At 40.9% G+C, this 13,578-nt stretch overlaps 1 protein-coding gene across 1 annotated transcript in view; it reads left to right on the top strand.

Annotated features, from left to right (window-relative positions):
• The window catches only part of LOC106603494 (polypeptide N-acetylgalactosaminyltransferase 10), a 114,494-nt gene that overhangs the window by 33,580 nt on the left and 67,336 nt on the right, over positions 1-13,578 (top strand). The window contains exon 4 of the mRNA XM_014197263.3: positions 10,086-10,252. Coding sequence (XP_014052738.1) covers positions 10,086-10,252 — 167 coding nt within the window. The remainder of the gene's footprint in view (positions 1-10,085; positions 10,253-13,578) is intronic.

Raw genomic sequence — 13,578 nt, 5'->3', positions numbered from 1 at the left:
CTGGGAGCTAACCAACCATGTTCAATGTTAGCTAGCTAACATTAGGCTCTAACTGGAACAACAAACGGCTCTGGGAAATGAATAATAACGTCAGGTAGGGAGCCAGCCAGCTAACGTTAGCTTGAAATGAAGCCATTTTCTGTCAAAATTAGAAAATGTGTCATATCTGAATGTAACGTTAGTCTAGCATTAGCTAGCTATCTTACCTGTATACATCATCGTGCGTGGACGCGTCTCCCTGTCAGGAATGCCATACCACGGTTGCTCTTAGTTTGAAGATGAAATCCGGAGACTGGTGTTTCCTCCATCTCTTTAGCTATCATACTTTAATTCCGCTGATTTTTCAAAACTTGATCTTCCAGGAAGTGGAGAGCCACACGTATGCAGCTCCACCACACAATACATTTTTTTTAAATCAGCATTTGATAGGATTACCAACACAGACTGACAAGCTTCTATGGCAGACCAATCCGAACTCCTCTCTCGGCATGTCCAGCCCACTCATTATCTCAGCCAATCATGGCTAGTGGAAAGGTTGCCAGCTTTTTCTGTGGCTTAACCAACAAGGCTCGTAATTTAACAATTGTATTTGTATTTACAGATGGCATACGAGTGTGTTATTAAGGCACATGAAAGTTCACATGTTCAAGAAGGCATTTCTGCCCAAAAACGCATTTTGATAAAAAAATATTTTTGATATTCAAACGACTCTCCTGTTAAGTTGTGACATTCTACATATGCCTAGTTTCCTGAATCTGGTCACATTTGTGAACTGCAGTTTCAGATTTACTTTGAGACTACGTTTTTAAATCAATCTGGCCAGTGACCCTTTGTGGTGGTTTAGCATATAGAGGATCTAGTTTATTTTTGGTAGAAATCCTGTAAACCACAAATAAAATGTTCTTAAATTCAATACGTTTTTATATTTTGTTGAAAGCATCATTCAGAATATCTGTTTTAATCCTTTCACACAAAAATTGTATAAACCTAGGTCTGTTTTTTCATTCCACCTCTAAAACAAAATATCGGCCGATATATCGGTGACTTTTGCTTCCCTAAAATGGGAATCGGACCCAAAAATCTTGTATGGGTCGGGCTCTAGTTGTTTCACATGCTCCTGATGATGCAAAATGCATATGAGCATTAAGTGGAAGGTGCATTTCATTCATATTTGAAGATGTAGCTACTTTCCTCAAGCTATTGAGTATATTTATATGCACACTAATGTAATATTAAACTGATTGTGGCAGAAGGCCTAGTATGGCATTAGTCATCTAAACACCTTATTCTGCTTATCTTAATCGGTGTAAGGTCAAAATCGAAGTAAGCATATGCCAATTTAAAACTCCTGGTTTTCTGAGCAGTCTTTCAAATTATTAGTACATTTAATCAGCGTTCCAGTGGTGTATTTGATCAGTGCATGGGCCAGTACCGTTAGTGCAAGCCTCCCTCTTATGCGCGAGTGAGTTCTGGAAATGTTTATAAACTGAAATATCAATGCAACAATTTCAAATATTTTACTGAGTTACAGTTCATATAAGGAAATCAGTAAATTGAAATAAATTCCTTAGGTCCTAATCTATGGACTTAACTGGGCAGTGGTGCAGCCATGTGTAGGCCTGGGAGGGCATAGGCCCACTCACTTGGGAGCCAGGCCCAGCCAATCAGAATTATTTTTTCCCACAAAATAGCTTTTTTATATACAGAAATACTAATCAGTTTCATCAGCTGTCCAGGTGGCTGGTCTCAGACGATCCTGCAGGTGAAGAGGCCGGATGTGGCGGTCCTGGACTGGCGTACTTGCACGTGGTCTGCGGTTGTGAGGCCAGTTGGACGTACTGCCAAATTCTTTAAAACAATGAAGGTGGCTTATGGTAGAGCCATTAACATTCAATTATCTGTCAAGAACTCTGGTTGACATTCCTGCAGTCAGCATGCCAATGGCACACTCCCTCAACTTGAGACATCTGTGGCATTGTGTTGTGTGACAAAACGGCACATTTTAGAGTGGCCTTTAATTATCCCCAGCACAAGGTGCACCTGCGTAATGAACATGCTGTTTAATCATTTGCCACACCTGTCAGGTGGATGGATTATCTTGGCAAAGGAGAAATGCTCACTAACAGGGATGTAAACAAATTTGTGCACAAAATTAGAGAAATAAGTGTTTTGTGTATATGGAAAATCTCTGGAATATTTTATTTCAGCAAATGAAACATGGGACCAACACGGTTGCATTTATATTTTTGTTCAGCATAAATAGTTTTCACATAGAAACTTTGTCCAACCTCCAAACCAAATGGTCTTCACAAAAATAGCATGGGCACTGTGGTAGAACATTTATTTTGTTCGCTTTTCTGCATTTATTAAAAGTCCCATCAGGTAGCTTGATTTCAGATGATAATCTGATTTAGGGTTGGGCGGTATCCTTATTTTCATACCGTCCTCTCATACTGGGATATATACGGTATTACTGGCACATAAAAAAAAAAAATAGATGTATATGTATGTGTATATACACTGCTCAAAAAAATAAAGGGAACACTTAAACAACACAATGTAACTCCAAGTCAATCACACTTCTGTGAAATCAAACTGTCCACTTAAAAAGCAACACTGATTGACAATAAATTTCACATGCTGTTGTGCAAATGGAATAGACAACAGGTGGAAATTATAGGCAATTAGCAAGACACCCCCAATAAAGGAGTGGTTCTGCAGGTGGAGACCACAGACCACTTCTCAGTTCCTATGCTTCCTGGCTGATGTTTTGGTCACTTTTGAATGCTGGCGGTGCTTTCACTCTAGTGGTAGCATGAGACGGAGTCTACAACCCACACAAGTGGTTCAGGTAGTGCAGCTCATCCAGGATGGCACATCAATGCGAGCTGTGGCAAGAAGGTTTGCTGTGTCTGTCAGCGTAGTGTTCAGAGCATGGAGACGCTACCAGGAGACAGGCCAGTACATCAGGAGACGTGGAGGAGGCCATAGACGGGCAACAACCCAGCAGCAGGACCGCTACCGCATTTGTGCAAGGAGGAGCAAGAGGAGCACTGCCAGAGCCCTGCAAAATGACCTCCAGCAGGCCACAAATGTGCATGTGTCTGCTCAAACGGTCAGAAACACACTCCATGAGGGTGGTATGAGGGCCCGACGTCCACAGGTGGGGGTTGTGCTTACAGCCCAACACCGTGCAGGACGTTTGGCATTTGCCAGAGAACACCAAGATTGGCAAATTCGCCACTGGCGCCCTGTGCTCTTCACAGATGAAAGCAGGTTCACACTGAGCACATGTGACAGACGTGACAGAGTCTGGAGACACCGTGGAGAACGTTCTGCTGCCTGCAACATCCTCCAGCATGACCGGTTTGGCGGTGGGTCAGCCATGGTGTGGGGTGGCATTTCTTTGGGGGGCTGCACAGCCCTCCATGTGCTCGCCAGAGGTAGCCTGACTGCCATTAGGTAGCGAGATGAGATCCTCAGACCCCTTGTGAGACCATATGCTGGTGCGGTTGGCCCTGGGTTCCTCCTAATGCAAGACAATGCTAGACCTCATGTGGCTGGAGTGTGTCAGCAGTTCCTGCAAGAGGAAGGCATTGATGCTATGGACTGGCCCGCCCGTTCCCCAGACCTGAATCCAATTGAGCACATCTGGGACATCGTGTCTCGCTCCATCCACCAACGCCACGTTGTACCACAGACTGTCCAGGAGTTGGCGGATGCTTTAGTCCAGGTCTGGGAGGAGATCCCTCAGGAGACCATCCGCCACCTCATCAGGAGCATGCCCAGGCATTGTAGGGAGGTCATACAGGCACGTGGAGGCCACACACACTACCGAGTCTCATTTTGACTTGTTTTAAGGACATTACATCAAAGTTGGATCAGCCTGTAGTGTGGTTTTCCACTTTAATTTTGAGTGTGACTCCAAATCCAGACCTCCATGGGTTGATAAATTGGATTTCCATTGATTCTTTTTGTGTGATTTTGTTGTCAGCACATTCAACTATGTAAAGAAAAAAGTATTTAATAAGATTATTTCATTCATTCAGATCTAGGATGTGTTATTTTAGTGTTCCCTTTATTTTTTTGAGCAGTATATATAACAAAATTATCACAGGTAATAGTGAATGTCAACAGAGGCTGCTAGCTAAATATGCTATCGAGCGCAAGCGAAAATAAACTAATTGCAAAGATGGGCAATCCAGCTCATGAAGTTATACATATACAGGTAGGAGATACTAAATGCCATTTTTGGTGAGTTTGGACATTTTACAGCGACTGTGAACAAACAACAGTGCAAATTAACAAAGTTTTGACGTATGCTTGTCTGAAGGAAGAACAGTACTGGCTCTGGAGCAGCATGTGTAGGCTACATGCTGTGTATGTCTGGAGTCGCTAGGGCAATGAGCCTGCCTGTTCTACTCTGAGAGGAGAAGATGGACTGAGGACGAAGAGGAGAAAAAATGCAAGGAAATCAAGATGGTGGCATCTGTACAAATAACGGATCCAAAGGGCTTTGACTTCTCAAACACGGCTGAAAGCTGTGACAATATGATGCCCTGTCACCTTATTAATTCATCCACTTACTTAGATTAACTAGCAAATTAAAGTTAGGGGTCGCGTTAATGCAGAATTTGGTGTTTTTCACGCAGGAAACAAAGAATGCATGAGAAATATATTGCAGATGTATAATGCTTCTTATTGTAATTTATGCTCTAAGACAAACCTCGGGCTTCAGTTGCACTTCTCCACTCCGATGAGAATTCACTAACAGGCATTCTATCAGCAGACAGCGCTCTGACTGATGTGTATCTACAAACAAATCCGTGACTGGCTCAACTGTTCTGTGGAACTAGGGTAAGCTTCATAATGTAAAACAATAACAGATTTGATTGATTTAGGATCCCTATTAGCCGATGGCGACAGGTAGTCTTACTGGGGTCCGACACATAACGAAAAAAACGTTACTATATATTTAACAATATTAACGTGTGCGTGTGTGTATCTATCAGTTACACATGCATTTCAGTACTTGCACACAACAATTAGGTCACATGGGGAGAGGCGTTGTGCCATGATCAATGTTCCTTCCAATTTTTCTGGGGCACTGAGCATATTTTTGGTCTTGTGAGTGGAAACTTGAAGGTTGTGAGAATTTTGTGCAACTTCCGGCGCGCATTTACAGTGAACACTGAAGCTGTAGCCTTACAGTTTTATTGGCTATTGTTTGAGCATAATGTAGGCCTACCAACAAAACCAATAACATTTTCACATGGAAATAGCTTTTGAGTTCTATGGTGGCCTACAGTAGCCTGTATGTGGTGTTCAGTGCAGTCCTACATGGCATAACTTCTTTACTTTGTCTGTAACACCATGGGCCAAATAGGTGACTGTACATTACATTGTGTTTATATGATGCAAGAAACCACTTTACAAAATATAATGTATTATTATTACCATACAGAGAATTAGACAATGTAGGCTACCTGCCTGAAAATACAACACTTCCCCTTTTTTTAAATTTAGACATAAGCTTTTTACCTGACTGGCTTTTCAAAGACAGCTTGACATGTAGCTTACATGTTTTGTGCTCCTGTAGGAAGCAGTAACTCCCCATTGCTGACCTACAGTTGAAGTCGGAAGTTTACATACACTTAGGTAGGAGTCATTAAAACTCGTTTTTCAACCACTCCACACATTTCTTGTTAACAAACTATAGCTTTGGCAAGTCGGTTAGGACATCAACTTTGTGCATGACACAAGTAATTTTTCCAACAATTGTTTACATGCAGATTATTTCACTTATAATTCACGGTATCACAATTCCAGTGGGTCAGAAATTTACATACACTAAGTTGACTGTGCCTTTACACAGCTTGGAAAATTACAGAAAATTATGTCTTTAGAAGCTTCTGATAGGCTAATTGACATCATTTGAGTGAATTGGAGGTGTACCTGTGGATGTATTTCAAGGCCTACCTTGAAACTCAGTGCCTCTCTGTTTGACATCATGGGAAAATCAAAAGAAATCAGCCAAGACCTCAGAAAAAATATTGTAGACCTCCACAAGTCTGGTTCATCCTTTGGAGCAATTTCCAAACACCTGAAGGTACCACGTTCATCTGTACAAACAATAGTACACAAGTGTAAACACCATGGGACCACGCAGACGCGTTCTGTCTCCTAGAGATGAACGTACTTTGGTGTGAAAAGTGCAAACCAATCCCAGAACAACAGCAAAGGACCTTGTGAAGATGCTGGAGGAAACGGGTACAAAAGTATCTATATCCACAGTAAAACAAGTACTATATCGACATAACCTGAAAGGCCGCTCAGCAAAGAAGAAGCCACTGCTCCAAAACCGCCATAAAACAATCTAGACTACGGTTTGCAACTGCACATGGGGACAAAGATCGTACTTTTTGGAGAAATGTCCTCTGGTCCGATGAAACAAAAATATAACTGTTTGGCCATTATGACCATCGTTATGTTTGGAGGAAAAAGGGGGACGCTTGCAAGCCGAAGAACACCATCCCAACCGTGAAGCACTGGGGTGACAGCATAATGTTGTGGAGGTGCTTTGCTGCAGGAGGGACTGGTGCACTTCACAAAATAGATGGCATCATGAGGTAGGAAAATTGTGGATATATTGAAGCAACATCTCAAGACACCAGTCAGGAAGTTAAAGCTTGGTCGCAGATGGGTCTTCCAAATAAACAATGACCCCAAGCATACTTCCAAAGTTGTGGCAAAATGGCTTAAGGACAACAAAGTCAAGGTATTGGAGTGGCCATCACAAAGCTCTGACCTCAATCCCATAGAAAATCTGTGGGCAGGACTGAAAGTGTGTGCGAGCAAGGAGACCTACAAACCTACAAACCTGACTCAGTTACACCAGCTCTGTCAGGAGGAATGGGTCAATTCACCCAACTTATTGTGGAAAGCCTGTGGAAGGCTACCCGAAATGTTTGACACAAGTTAAACAATTTAAAGGCAATACACTCAATTAGTATTTGGTAGTATGTGAACTTCTGACCCACTGGGAATGTGATGAAAGAAATAAAAGCTGAAATAAATCATTCTCTCTACTATTATTCTGACATTTCACATTCTTAAAATAAAGTGGTGATCCTAACTGACCTAAGACATGGAATTTTTACTGTGTGACCTTAAATAGACAGCTGTGTGCCTTTCCAAATCATGTCCAATCAATTGAACTTACCACAGGTGTACTCCAAGTTGTAGAAACATCTCAAGGATGATCAATAGAAACAGGATGCTCAATTTTGAGTCTCATAGCGAAGGGTCTGAATACTTATATAAATAAGTTATTTATTTTGAATACATTTGCAAAAGATTCTATAAACCTGTTTTCGCTTAGTCATTATGGGATATTGTTTGTGGATTGATGGGGGGGGGGGAAACGATTTAATAATTTTTAGAATAAGGCTGAAAGGTAACGTGGAAAAAGTCCAGGGGTCTGAATACTTTCCGAATGCACTATATAACGACTTGTAACTGCCAGTAGAGAATAGCTTATGTTCCCTAAGCTGTTCAATGGCGTTGTATAAAGACATTTGGGTCTTAGTATCCAGGACCTTTTGGCTTCTTCTGGGTACATTTCCCCTAGTCTAATTTCAGTGAGCAGAGCCTCTGCGGAATGGGCTGCTGCCTGCTCAGTGCTCTTAACAGTCCCTAGCCATCTCGCTCCAAGCAGCCCATTGATGTTCCAACAGCCATGGGAATGACAGGTTGGCCCCTTAAGAGGAATTTAAGGGTCCGATCTGGCAAATTTGTGGCTTGTTTAATAACGTGTAATGAAGCGGTGGCTTACTGCTTGCCCGCTGCCGCAGTCACCCAATCTCTGTGGCTGGCATCTCACTTTCCCTATTTTTTTTTACGCTGCTCTACTCCCTTGCTCTGTCCATAGGAGCCCTGCTAAGGAGTCTGGTTAGGGAGTAGGGTTAGGCGGTATCCACATTTTCATATCGTTATGCCGTCCTTCTCTCACCCTGGGATTTATTATCGGTTTAGTACACAAGGGGGTGACAAATGCAAAAAAATGGATGTCACCAAAAAATGCTAAAATTAGCACAAGTAATAGTGTATTTCCATGTATTTCCAACGAGTGCAAATGGATTTTTTATTTTTTATTTTTTTTAATAATCCAAAGACAGGCAATCCAATTCATAAAGTTATACGTATATAGGTAGGAGCTACCAAATGTCATTTTTTGTTGAGTTTGAACATTTACAAGTATTTAAACATTTTAAATAAACAACATTTTGAGGAATGCTTGTCTGAAGGAAGAGCAGTACTGGCTTTCCAGCAGCATGTCTACACCCTGTTTCTGTGTGGAGTCTGAAGTAGCAAGGGCAACGGGCCTGCCTATTCTGCTCAGAGAAGAGGCATCTGACTAATTTTGTACTTAAGTTGCACATCTAAACTCAGATGAGTTTCAGCACACAGTGCTTGGACTTATGTAGGTATTTTTCTCTGGTAATTTTCTTGGTCTAGTCAGCCTATTTATTTCTGGTAAAATGCAAGAGTAACTTAAAGCAAAACGTTAGCAAATGTAGCTGGCTACATTCTTTCTATGATGGGCCTAAACATTAGAAATATGATGTCCATGCATCGTTTTTGCAAAAAAGACCTTGCTTTTTTTATTTTTTATTGTACGCTTATTTACTCATGTGGCTGCAAGCCCAGTAGCGTTGCACTTCTGTTTATCTGATGAAAATGAAGCTATTTTTTTGCAGAATGTGTGGGAAAGAGAACTAGTTGCACATCCCAAAAACACTGGTTTTCAGTATAGAGCGCGACCTCTGTCAATACACAGCTGGACTCACCTGCTCCCCCAGTTGTGCTATTTACTAACAAACACGTGACGGGCTCAACTGGTCTGGGGAACTACAGTAAGCTTCATAATGTAAAATAATGTGATAGGTGAAATGAAGAACGCGATCTGCTTTATCTCCTAATGCATTTCACAAGTTGACTGCAGGGTTTTACAAAAAAAAATGCTACAAATATTAAAATGTATTGAAAACGTCAAAAATAGTTTCAAAGGTATTGAAAAACCATCCTGTGGCAATTTCCAATACCCCAGTATACCGCCTTCGCATATTAGGGAGCGATTAGCTATCTCACGCTCTCGTTCTTTTTGTTCCTCTTTCTCACCCTCTCTCCCGCTTTCTGTCTCTCGCAGCACTGTCTGTGGGACCTGGGACCCTCTCTTTAGTGAAAAAGTGAGGGATGATGAAGAGGATGCTGTGGCAGGAGCTTGGCCTTCTGACAGCTGAAGTGCCACTGTGACAATCGTCTGTCAGGCCCATCACTCTGTGTCAGTTAGACCAATCAGGTAGCCACACCTGCTCTCCCATATCTAATCGGTGGTCCTGTCTGCCCTGGAGGCCCGCTCCCGCGTGGTGACAGTCATGTTGTCACCACTGGAATTGCAGAGTGGATATCTGGTCTTGATACATTCAATGTCTTTGTTTCGCTGTGACAGTATTCCAATGAAGGAAGCCACTAAATTCCATTGCTCCAGCGATACAATGCAAGGATATGTGGGTGTGCTCGTAATTGGTCTGAGTTGTCTCAATGTTTTGCAACAAATTAGATTTGGGCTAGTGCTATGCTCTAGCTCTCATTTTACTAATGAACCAGAAACTGCCGCTTTCATTATCTGCTATGATTACTTCAATATAGTAATCATATTATATAGCCTAATATTGTGATATCATTACTGTGTATCATTGTGTCCGGTTACATTTGTGGGTCATGAATACTAGGCCTACATGATAATACTAAAGTATTGTTGATCTCTCCAGAAGATAACTTTTGTGCAACACCAGGGCCTGTCATCATAAAGAATCTCACACTATGAGTGATCTAGGATTAGGTCCCATCCGGCCATGTAACGTTATTCACTATGCTCTTAAAATCTAAAACTGATCCTCATACTCGGACACTTTATGAAGACCAACCCTGCACTACAGCCCCTCAGTAGTCACTCTATTTGCTTTTTGGCAATTGATGTTTGTTGCTTATTATTTTATTTGCCTGTTTTTGTGTGTGTTTAGCTGTAAACAGAAGCTGTATGGGGAGAAGTTGCCCAACACCAGCATCATCATCCCATTCCACAACGAGGGTTGGTCGTCCCTGCTCAGGACAGTACACAGCGTGCTCAATCGCTCGCCCCCTGAGCTCATCGCTGAGGTCATACTGGTGGACGACTTCAGTGACAAAGGTACGCGTGTGTGTGTTTCTACCATTCAAAAGCTTGGGGTCACTTAGAAATGTCCTTTTTTTTTTGTTCATTTAAAATAACATCAAATTGATCAGAAATACAGTGTAGACATGGTTAATGTAAATGACTATGGTAGCTGGAAACTGCTTTTATTTTTATGGAATATCTAAAGAGGCCCATTATCGGCAACCATCACTCCTGTGTTCCAATGGCACATTGTGTTAGCTAATCCAAGTTTATAATTTAAAAGGCTAATTGATCATTAGAAAACCCTTTTGCAATTATGTTAGCGCAGCTGAAAACTGTTCTGCTTAAAGAAGCAATAAAACTGGCCTTCTTTAGACTAGTTGAGTATCTGGAGGATCAGCATTTGTGGGTTTGATTACAGGCTCAAAATGGCCAGAAACAAAGAACTTTCTTCTGAAACTCGTCAGTCTATTCTTGTTCTGAGAAATTAAGGCTATTCCATGCGAGAAATTGCTAAGAAACTGAAGATCTCGTACAACACTATGTACTACTCCCTTCACAGAACACCGCAAACTGTCTCTAACCAGAATAGAAAGAGGAGTGGGAGGCCCCGGTGCACAACTGAGGAAGAGGACAAGAACATTAGTGTGTCTAGTTTGAGAAACAGACGCCTCAAATCCTCAACTGGCAGCTTCATTAAATGGTACCCGCAAAACACCAGTCTCAACGTCAATAGTGAAGAGGCAACTCCAGGATACTGGCCTTCTAGGCAGAGGTTTTCTGGCCAGTGTCTGTTCTTTTGTTCTTTGCAACTCTTCCTAGAAGGCAATCATCCCGGAGTCACCTCTTCACTGTTGACGTTGAGACTGGTGTTTTGCGGGTACTATTTGATGAAGCTGCCAGTTAGCTAACACAACGTGCCGTTGGAACACAGGAGTGATGGTTGCTGATAATGGGCCTCTGTACGCCTATGTAGATATTCAAATAAAAATCAGCGGTTTCCAGCTACAATAGTCATTTACAACATTAACAATGTCTACACTGTATTTCTGATCAATTTGATGTTATTTTAATGGACAAAAAATTAGCTTTTCTTTCAAAAACAAGGACATTTTTAAGTGACCCCAAACTTTTGAATGGTAGTATGTATGCATGCATGCATACATGCATACATACATGCATGCATACAGTACCAGTCAAGTTTGGATGCACCTACTCATTCAAGGATTTTTCTTTATTTTCACTATTTTCTACATTGTAGAATAATAGTGAAGACATCAACACTATGAAATAACACATGGAATCATGTAGTAACCAAACAAATGAAAATATATTTTGATATTCTTCAAAGTAGCCACCCTTTGCCTTAATGACAGCTTTGCACGCTCTTGGCATTCTGTCAACCAGCTTAATGAGGTAGTCACCTGGAATGCATTTCAATTAACAGGTATGCCTTGTTAAAAGTTCATTTGTAGAGTTTCTTTCCTTAATGCTTTTGAGCCAACCAGTTGTGTTGTGGCAAGGTAGGGGAGGTATACAGAAGATGGCCCTATTTGGTAAAATACCAAGTCCATATTATGTCAAGAACAGCTCAAAGAGAAACGACAGTCCATCATTACTTCAAGACATGAAGGTCAGTCAATGCGTAACTTTGGAAGAATCTTAAATACATAATTTTGATTCGTTTAACACTTCTTTTTTTTAAACTAATTTACATGATTCCAAATGTTATTTCTTAGTTTTGATGTCTTCACTATTATTCTACAATGTAGAAAATAGTAAAAATAAAGCAGAACCCTTGAATTTTTTTAATTTCACCTTTATTTAACCAGGTAGGCCAGTTGAGATCAAGTTCTCATTTACAACTGTGACCTGGCCAAGATTAAGCAAAGCAGTGCGACAAAAACAACAGAGTTACACATAGAATAAACAAACGTACAGTCAATAACACAATAGAAAAATCGATGTACAGTGTGTGCAAATGTAGTAAGATTAGGGAGGGAAGGCAATAAATAGGCCATAGAGGTGGAATAATTACAATTTAGCATTAGCACTGGATTGATAGATGTGCAGATGATGATGTGCAAGTAGATACTGGGGTGCAAAATAAATGTAAAAAAATAACAATATGGGGATGAGGTAGTTGGGTGTGCTATTTACAGATGGGCTGTGTACAGGTACAGTGATCGGTAAGCTGCTCTGACATCTGATGCTTAACCTCTTGGGGCTATGTGGGACGCTAGCGTGCCACCCGTGGTGCACCCTATCAACAGCAGGTGCATTTCAAGAGCGGCAAATTTGAAACCAAATAAATGTCAAAATTCATATTTTTCAAACATACAACTATCTTACACCCTTTGAAAGATAAACATCTCCTTAATCTAACCACGTTGTCCGATTTCAAAAAGGTTTTACGGCGAAAGCATAAAGTTAGATTATGTTAGGAGAGTACATTGACAATAGCTGTGTGTAATGTTTTGTCAATTCCAAGACGGGCATCACCAAAACCATAAAACCAGCTAAAATGATGCACTAACCTTTGACAATCTCCATCAGATGACACTCCTAGGACATTATGTTAGACAATGCATGCATTTTTAGTTCTATCAAGTTCATATTTATATCCAAAAACAGCGTTTTACTATGGCGTTGATGTTCAGGAAATCGTTTCCCTTCAATAACCGGCAGTCAAGTCAGCACCACAAATTAAATAATTAAAATTAGAAAACATTGGTAAAATATTATATTGTCATTTAAAGAATTATAGATTTACATCTCTTGAACGCAATCGACTTGCCAGATTTAAAAAGAACCTTACTGGGAAATCACACTTTGCAATAATCTGAGCACTGCGCCCAGAAAAATACGCTTTGCGATACAGACTAGGCGCCATGTTGGAGAGATCTAAAATCGAAAATACTATGTAAATAATCCATTACCTTTGATTCTCTTCATCAGATGTCACTTCCAGGAATCCCAGGTCCATAACGAATGTAGTTTTGTTCAAAAAAGCTCATCATTTATGTCCAAAAAGCTCCGTGTTGTTAGCACATGATCTAAGCCCGCCGGACTTCACTTCATGAACGAGGGGAAAAAATATATTTACGTTCGTTCAAACATGTCAAACGTTGTATAGCATAAATCATTAGTGCATTTTTTAACCAGAACATGAATAATATTCAAGGTGGACGAATGCATTCTCTTTTAAAACGTATTGGAACGAGGGTACCCAACATGACCTCGCGCGCCAGAGTCTAATCGGCCATCACCGTTCCAAGGCTCTTGTTCGGTCAGATCTCACAGTAGAAGACTCAAAACACTTTGTAAAGGCTGGTGACATCTAGTGGAAGCAATAGGAA

This window comes from Salmo salar, chromosome 04 (assembly GCF_965601325.2).
Source record: "Salmo salar chromosome 04, fSalSal1, whole genome shotgun sequence".
NCBI classification, from domain to species: Eukaryota; Metazoa; Chordata; class Actinopteri; order Salmoniformes; family Salmonidae; genus Salmo; species Salmo salar.
This window is presented reverse-complemented; position numbering and strand designations above follow the sequence as displayed.